The following is a 9270-nucleotide window of genomic DNA, read 5'->3' on the forward strand; positions in this document are numbered from 1 at the left end:
GGGGATAACCCGAACTTTCGGCAGGTTTCGGCATCTCTGTTGCATACTATTGGCCTACATCTCTTTAGGATGGTTCTTTAGTATTCACAAAATTTTCTCTCTTCCAGGTGGTTCTAGAGTTCCTCCTTTCACCTGGCGTCACCCAGATTTTCTTTCCACTTTGCCTGTGAGTCTACTGGAGCCAAAGGGGTTCCAAGCTCACCATGAATCTTGAACCAGCAAAGCCTGAGATTAAATCTGCCACACGTGTGACTGGGGGACCCGCCACCCCAAGGAAAGGACCACCAAAATTCAAGCAGCGCCAGACCAGGCAGTTTAAGAGTAAACCTCCGAAGAAGGGAGTTCAGGGGTAAGAGAATTTGGACCTCGCTCATACTTGTTGACAACACCTAGTTGGCATCATTGCAGTCTGAGCTCCATTAAGGACCATGCCAGTCCAGAGCGTCCTCCAGAGCGAGAGCCACTCTTTCTAGTTATTCTCAGCTCTGGCAGATAGTGGAGACTATCAGAATATATGAGAGGTTCTCTAAAACGCCCAACACTTCTAGGTTATGTTCCCACGATGTACTAAAGTTCACAAACAATGATCGTGAACATTAATTCCAGCCATTCTTTAGTACATTGTGGGAACATAGCCTAAAAAAGTATCAGTCATTAGGATAAAACTTTTGACTTGTCAGAGGAACATAGTAAGAAGAAGCCCAACAGCATGAACGTGGATCAGAAGAATTCAAAAGTTTATTGTGGGAGCAGGCACAAACATGTTTCGACCACTAGGGTCTTTATTAAGGTACCTGGACCCACAATAAACCTTGACGCTGTTGGACTTCTCTTTACTACATTGTGTGAGTCACCTAAACAGGATTGGTGACCACCATCTTGTATCATTTCCAATGGAGAACTGGGTGCTGTTAGGTTTCATCTCTTGATAAGTCGCAGGGACATCTGAAAAGTTTTAAAAGTTTGATCTGATTGTCATAGTCTCCGGATTGCATGCCAATAAGGTCCAGTGCACTTTATGACAGGTACCCTTTAAGCCATAGTCAGGTGAAGGTGCAGAGTAACACAGGGTTGGTTGGTAGACCGACACCAAGAAGACCCATGTGCATGGGAGATGTAGTTACAAGACAGTATAGATTATTGCTTCACTTCTTAGATGCATTGAAGCAAAAAATGGTTTAAAATTATAGAAACCCTTTAAGCAAGATGAATGGTTCCATCCACTGTAATGAATACAACTTCCTCCAAACTTAAATCTCTCCATCCTTCCCTTACAGATTTGGTGACGACATCCCTGGAATGGAAGGTCTAGGAACAGGTAATATAATCTATACATGGCCCCATTTTATGATAAGGTGAAAGCTTAAAATCACAGAAAATATAAAGGACTAAAAGCACAGGATAAACTAGTACTGTGCAGAACCATCCATGGTGTGTTAGCAGGGGCAGCTTTATACTGTGCCATCTCTGGAGACTATTAGACTAAACAAGGGGAAGCTGAATGATATGAAGGCATGACATTCAGCTTCCTGCCAGGCTGGACAGAGGAGACAATGACTTGAGCTTTGAGGGTGAGTATATGGATACTCGCCATGAAGCTTTTACGACTTCACTAACTGACAGTGTCCATTTAGCCTCTGTCACCCCAAAAATATAGCCTATACAAGTATCCATGTTTTCCAGGACTCTCTACAGTGGCATCCAACTTTTCCAGCCCCTGAGAGTCAAATGCTGTTAAGGTTCAAACAACATTGCCAAATTCAAACAATTAGACAAGTTTGCTCAACGCTACTAACCTAGCCCACCAGGGTTATTACCATACTGTGTTGTCTTCTTCTCTTGGCCCTAGTACCATGTTGGAGGGGGCTCCTGACTGCAGAAAGGGACATGAAGGGCCCAAAAACTCTTTAGGAGTGGCCCCAATTCTTAAAAGGAAAGAGTTCTAGGTTCGTATTCTTTTCCTCACTTGTCTTGTTTCTCTTTGCAGACATCACCGTCATCTGCCCCTGGGAAGCCTTCAACCACTTGGAGCTGCACGAACTGGCCCAGTACGGCATCATCTAGAGACCCCCGGCTGCCCCCCGTTTCTCAAGCCTGTTCTTATTTCCTGGCTGGTCGCTACACGGAGATGTAGTGTGTGTAGGAATCGGTACAAGACAAGGTTGTCCAACTCTGCTTCTCTGAGGCCTCGGTTCTGAACGGCTAGCCTTCTCCCCTGGCAAACCAAAAACTTGTACACACACTGCAGCTACCCCAACCAATAGAGATCTCTGTCATGTCCGCCATGTTGTGCAATACACTCCAGGCCTCCTGGGAGGATGATCATGTAAATCTCCACATTTCATGAGATTTCTATCATTTTATGAGTTTCACCCGTCCTATGTTTTGCTTTTTGCCAATGTTTTTTCACCTGTTGCCCCCAAAAAACCTGATAGCCCACCGCTACCTCTCCTAGCATTGTTAATGTGCGCTAGCTACAACTTCTATGACCTGGGAAATTAAACTATAGATTTTTTTTGCCAGATCTGTCCTCTTCGCTTTGCATTGTGGGTAGGGGAAGGGAAATGGGGGCATAGGTCCCAATCAGGGGTGGAGTATAATGTGGGCAGCTGCATGGGGCCCAATGGCCATTCAACCTGTCCACATTATCATACACTGGAGGATTCTCCGATCCAGCAGTGGGTAGTTGTGCGATGTGCTGCACTGAAGAGCAGTTCTTCTGAATTGGCTGAGAAAAAGACAGCCGGCTCTAGAGAGCTGCAGTGGGTGGCTTTCCCCGCTATTAAACAAAGGGGCCCCAGTTGGGTGGACAGCCCGGGGCCCATTACTCCACCACCAATCAGGGTATTTAAATAAATGTGATCTATGGCTCCGATTTCTAAAGGGCAACTCCAGATCATAGAAAGGAGCCACGACTGTATAATCCCCTTATTCTAGGGGGAGCTTTCCCCTGTGTTCTTGAGCGCCCCTACAGACTAGATTGGGACACATAAGCAAGTAGGTGTCCTTCCTTGGCAAGGGGGAGATGGAGTTACTAGACTTATCACTATCTAAGTAGAATGTCTGATGGTGCGTTTACACAGGCAGATTCATGTCAGATTTTTGAAGCCAAAGCCAGGAACAGACCATAAACAGGGAAAGACTGAGATTTCTCCCTTTTTCAAATCCATTCCGGGGTTTGGCTTACAAAATCTGTCAGATAAATCTGCCTGTGTAAACGCACCATTAGTTGTTTTTTTTTCCGGCCACATCCACCCCAAATAAGTGTTTGGTTCTGTCCCATTTCACAATCCAATCGGTGAACTAATCAATAAAATCTATCTACCACAGTGTGTCAGTTTTGTCTCCCTTCCTCTTCCAATCATTCTCTGGCTCGGAGGCAGATTGCTGAATTAGGAACCATCCCTGTCCAGAGCAGGAGAAATTTTCTATGGGGATTTGCTGCTGCTCTGGACAGTTCCTGACATGGACAGAGGGGGCAGCAGAGAGCACTGTGTCAGACTGGAGAGAATACACCACTTTCTGCAGGACATACAGCAGCTGATAAGTACTGGAAGACAGGAGATTAGATTACAAATCTGTATAACTTTCTGATACAAGTTGATTTGAAAGAAAAAATATATTTGCCGGAGTACCCCAGCGAATATATCCCGCACACGGTCCATAAATACAGACGATGTTATACAGAATGGAGTTTGGAGTTCCCGACATCATAATTCATTATGATGCCGGGAGCTACGAAACTGTTTAAATATTTGTGCTACTGTACTGACATGCAGGGTGCGTTCACACCTACCGGATCCGCAGCTGATTTTCATGCTGCGAGTTTGCAGCAAAATCGGCTGCGGATCCTGTACTGTGAATCTCAATAGGTCCCATACACGCAGCGGATCCGCTGCCTGCATGGGACCCGGCCCCTTTAACCCCTGCGCCGCCCGCACGGGGGGCGGTGAGGCTATTGGGCGTGCGGGGGGGGGGGGCATTGAGGCGATTGGGCGTGCGGGCGGTGCAGGGGTTTAAGGGGATCCGCTGCGTGTATGGGACCCATTGCGTTTCACAGTACAGGATCCGCAGCTGATTTCGCTGCAAACTCGCAGCATGAAAATCAGCTGCGGATCCGGTAGGTGTGAACGCACCCTTAAACAGATTCAGATGATAGTGGAGATCCTCTATATTGAGGTCAGACTGGTGTCTCACTATTCCCTGAGTACCTTCCACTCCAATTCAGCACATATGCATCCCCCATAACTCCAGATAGGTGCGGGCCCCAGAAATTGGGTTTCCCGTGAAGCCCATATAGTGGCAGAGTTACTTACAGTAGTTACTATGAGACAAGCACATAACCCCGTCTGCATTGAGGCCTTATACAGCGATGTAAAGCCTCTTTGGCCCTCCAGGCATGATGGGAATTGTAGTTCTGCAACATCTGGAGTGCTGCAGGTTGCCCATCCCTGGTCTAATGGGAGAGAAGCCTCTGTAAATCACCATAAAAAATATAAGCACATAACCATAGGCTTTAATAAAGAGATTTTACCACCTCGATTTCTCTCATTACCCTTTGGGCACAAACCATACATACAAGTTCTATGGCGCAAACCAAGAGGTATACCGCTGCAATGTCCCAGAATCTGCTGCTGATCCAGAGCACGAGCTGAGGGACGCAGCCGCCCAGGTAGATCAGGCTGCTCGCCATGGCCTCACCCATTCCTAGGGCTCCGAATCCGCACTGAGAATTGGGTACCGTGCCATTCTGAAGCGGGTCAATGCAGCAGGAATAAGGGACGCCACACGAGTTCACACCGGGGGAACTGCAGTTGAAATACCTGGGGAAGAGGAGATATATAATAATATATATATATATACACACACAATCCCACAACACCTGTCAGATCCCTAATAAGTCATAAGTACTGATCCGGAGTTACATCCTGCATTATATTCCAGAGCTGCACTCACTATTCTGCTGGTGGGGACGGGTCACTGTGTACATACATTACATTACTGATCCCGAGTTACATCCTGTATTATGCTCCAGAGATGCACTCACTATTCTGCTGGTGAGGTCACTGTGTACATACATGACATTACTGATCCTGAGTTACATCCTCTATTATACCCCAGAGCTGCACTCACTGTTCTGCTAATGGAATGAAGGTGTACATACATTACATTAAGTGTATACGTGCTATATAGGTCAGTATTTGATCCTCACTTTGGTCACCATTTTAACCAAATCTAGAAGTGACTCCAAACTGCAGATGGTGTAAACCCATTTTAGCGTCTCTTTGTGTTGGTTCCACTTCTGGTTTTGGGCTAAAAACAACGGTAAGCTCCAAATAAAGGGGGCCAAATGCTGCCCAACCTACTATCTGTGACCCAGCAGAGTCGAGGTGCCCCACAATATTGTGGTGTGAAGAGAGATGCCAGATACAGGATTGGGTCAAGATCGCTAGGCCTGGCCCAAAGCCCCATGTTTTCTAGGTATCCTCTCAATACTCTGCAGGGGCTATAGCTCGATGTCCACCCAGGGGTCCTGAGGCCTATTCTAGAGAAGGGGAACCTAGGCTGCAATGCACATTTTGCCTGGACTATCTACTATCAACCAATACCAAACTGGGTTTCCACCCTTAGGTCCCGCTGTCTAGACTTTGCATAGGGTGTTATAGGTGAAATTGTGCCATCTTACCGATGCTTTGTTGGGTTTGGAAGGACTCAGGCCTTTGCAGGAGGCAGCTCTGGTTTACTATATGCATATAATGCACCATTACTGCCGTGAAGTTTATAGACTGCATCGTGGAGAATCTTCATAGAATTTGACATCACCAATACTTACAGATTTATGGCCCAGTCTTCATAGGATTGTACCCCACAACACTCCATGCCAAGTTGCATCTCATCCAGTATAAACTTGAGGTCCGAATCGTCTTGGTATCTGCTTATGGCCACCATCATGGTTGTTTTCACTGAATCCTGAATTTGTTCACGAAAACACAGGACCACCAGGGCCACCATGCATTGTGCAACCAACAGCATAACCATCCCGGCAAGGAAAAGCTTGAGGAGGCAAATGTTCTCTCGGATAAATCCAACACATCCCGAAAAGGACAAGACACACACGACCAGGGCCACCAGTATGAATGCGAGCATGGGGTCCGTACCCAGATTGCCAATCTTATCACCTATCAAGGACTGTTTGTCTGCGAGTCCCCAAAATCCAAAGCACAGTAGGGCGAAGCCCAAGGTGAAGAAGAGGAAGTTGAAGAAGAACATGAGATACTTAATGAATGGTACAAGGGGATCGGGATGAAAACCTTGAGGCGGCCAGTGTTTTACGGGAATGGCGGTGGCTGGGGAGCAGCCTGCTTCGGCACCTCTGCTATGGGTGTAGTATAAGAAGTCATCGGATTCCTGGCCATTATTTACATTACGTTTGTCAGCTCCCTGTGGAAAGAGTTTACAATGTGTGAGGAGGCTCGGCCAGTCAGTGCCAGCCCATCCCTTCCTACAGCGGCAGCTATTGCCTGTCCCACCCATTGAGTCATTGCCTGCCTACCAGCAACCATAGTCATTGCATGTCGACTCACCCCACTCCATTGGCAGACAGTAATTGCCTTCCCCTCTCCCACTGACAAAGCCTGCCCACTTTATGCAGCTACTGTCATTGGCTGCCCACTCTCCCCACTGACAACCAAAGTCGCTGCCTGTCCACTGGTGTGGAGCAAACCTGTCAAAATGTTTGGGTTCGGCAACGTTTGCCTTTAATCACCCATCGCTGTGGCAGAGGCAGATTGTTCTGCCGAACAGAAACATTTTGACAGGTTTGCTCCACACCAGTGTCACCAGTGTCAGCCACAGTTATCGCTTGCTGACCCACTCCGTTGCACTGGTGGCCATTAATGGCCTGCTCCCACTCTCTATGGACAAATTCGTAGCCTGACAACCATTAGTTGTCACAGTCATTGCTTATTGAGCCTCCCTGCTACACTGTTGGCTATATGCATTGCCTGCTGTCTCCTGTCTCCATGACATTGCCAAAAACAAATTGGGCGCTCCCACATCGTTGCAAAACCTTAAACTCCACCACCTTCAAGCCACCCCCTTGACCAAGCCATTGCCAGCCGCATTCGTTGCTCTTACACTGGTCAGGGTGCCCTCCCCCCATTATCTCCTGCCTTCATAGTCACATCCCACACATTGTGACATTGCATATTATATTTTTGGTCTTGCTTTCCCTTTAAAGAGTCACTGTCGTATTTTTTTTTTTTGCAGAAATCAATAGTCCAGGCGATTTTAAGAAACTTTGTAATTGGGTTTATTAGCCAAATCTGCCATTATCTGCATGTAAAAAGCCTTTTCCCAGGTCCCCCCCTCCTTCCTCTTTTTCATCCACTCTGAAAAATCTGAAAATTGTGACTTGTTGCAGGAGACGTACCCTGTCTGTTCTAGGGAGAGGGGAGGGGGGAGGAGGAAGGAGGGAGTTAGCCGGCAGCAGAAAGCAGATAACAGAGGATTACAGGCACAGAGCTGGGTGACAGCTGTAATCTGAGCTCAGACAGGTCACTGGTGACTGTCACAGGAGATATCCCGTGAGGGATTTGTAGATTAACTCTTTGTTGTCCTGTTTTGGTCTTTTCTTTAGCTCTCTCCATAAGAGAACAATGAAGACAGGGGGGAGAGCTTCAAACTGCTTTTTCATGATAAAAATGCATTTTTCGGATAATAAACCCAATTACAAAGTTTCTTAAAATCGCCTGGACTATTGATTTGTGCAAAAAAAAAATTTCACGACAGTGACACTTTTAATGCACAAAATAACAAAGTTCTGGCCTAAGGCTACATGGCAGCAAGCCCATGCATCCTATAGTGATGCACCATGTCATAATCCCATCATAATACCACAATAACTATTATTAGATGCAAGATGAAATTATAATCTGCATGACGTGACCAAAGACCAAACCCAACAGCAAAGTAAATCGGCACAAGCATAGCCCTTATAGGTTATCCAGCGCTACAAAACCATGGCCACTTTTCCCCCTCTCGTCTCCAGGTCAGGTGTGGTTTGCAATTAAGCTCTATTTACTTCAATGGAACTGAGTTTCAAAACCCCACCCAAACTGTAGACAAGAGAGGGGGAAAGTGGCCATGTTTTTTGTAGCGCTGGATAACCCCTTTAAAGGGGTTATCCAGTGCTACAAAAACATGGCCACTTTTGCACCTCTCTTGTCTCCAGATTGGGTGGGGTTTTGGAGTTCCATTGAAGTAAATGGAGCTTAAAGAGGATGTACCACCAGGTACGTCCTCTTTAAACTGACCCACGGATCGAACGGCACCGTCACGGGGAAGTCAGTGCCGCAGTCCGTTTTTCGGACCGCGACCCGGTTCCTGTGTACGGCGCTGTTCGATCCACGGTTACCGTCCGGTACTCAAGCACTGAAGGCCGGCCGGCCCGCCCCCGGTGGGAGGGAATTCCCTCCCCTGTATGACGCGGCTCTGTTAGAATCAATGGAGCCGTGTCATAGAGGGGAGGGAATTCCCTCCCACTGGGGCCGGCCCGCCTCCATTGCTTCACACCAGGCCGAGACCTGTGCATAGAACGGCGCCGTACATGGGAACCGGGCCACGGTTCGAAAAACAGACCGCTGCACCGGCTTCCCTGTGACGGCGCTGTTCTATCCCTGGGTAAGTTTAAAGAGGACGTACCTGGTGGTACATCCTCTTTAATTGCAAACCACACCTGAACTAGAGACAAGAGTGGGGCAAAAGTGGCCATGTTTTTGTAGCGCTGGATAACCCCTTGAACACCCAGGACACATACCCCACCTACCCCTCCCTTGATACATACATCTGCTGGACTTGATCTGTACAGGTTCTCGGCCATATTCACACTAGCCCAATACAGCTATAAGTTCTGGCCCAACTGCGGGACTGATGACCCATTAGGACAGTGTGAACTCGGCCTCAGGGTGTGGACAACAAGGCTCTTATTCACTGACAGCAACCAGAGATCTGGACAACCGCAAGAAACCAAAACCCAAAGTATCTACATGATACAGAGTCCTAGCAGAATACACCAAGCCCCCTATACGGATGCCCAGACATGGCCAATCAATCCCAGAGCCCGCATAGTGTACAGAGCGATCACCTGGGGTAACAACCTCCTGGATTCGCCAGGGTCCTCCGGGTTCCTCCGGCACAAGTTCTGGAGCAGACGATACATAGTCACATATACTTCAGATAGGGAGAAATGTGGTCTCTGAGGATCACCCC

The 9270-nt window shown here is 47.5% G+C and overlaps 2 protein-coding genes across 2 annotated transcripts; one reads left to right on the forward strand and one right to left on the reverse strand.

Moving 5' to 3' along the window:
• The first annotated feature begins 203 nt into the window (after positions 1-203).
• Positions 204-2122, forward strand: PDE6G (phosphodiesterase 6G). The gene is made up of 3 exons (XM_069953007.1): positions 204-349; positions 1278-1318; positions 1988-2122. Exons 1-3 carry the CDS (start codon positions 204-206, stop codon positions 2062-2064), a joined length of 264 nt encoding a protein of 87 aa, XP_069809108.1. The 3' UTR covers positions 2065-2122.
• A 2394-nt stretch (positions 2123-4516) lies between these two features.
• On the reverse strand, positions 4517-9270 carry TSPAN10 (tetraspanin 10). Its single transcript, XM_069953204.1, has 3 exons — positions 9146-9270; positions 5834-6441; positions 4517-4823 (listed from the first exon to the last, which is right to left on the reverse strand). Exons 1-3 carry the CDS (start codon positions 9218-9220, stop codon positions 4517-4519), a joined length of 990 nt encoding a protein of 329 aa, XP_069809305.1. The 5' UTR covers positions 9221-9270.

This window comes from Dendropsophus ebraccatus, chromosome 14 (genome assembly GCF_027789765.1).
Source record: "Dendropsophus ebraccatus isolate aDenEbr1 chromosome 14, aDenEbr1.pat, whole genome shotgun sequence".
Lineage (NCBI taxonomy): Eukaryota > Metazoa > Chordata > Amphibia > Anura > Hylidae > Dendropsophus > Dendropsophus ebraccatus.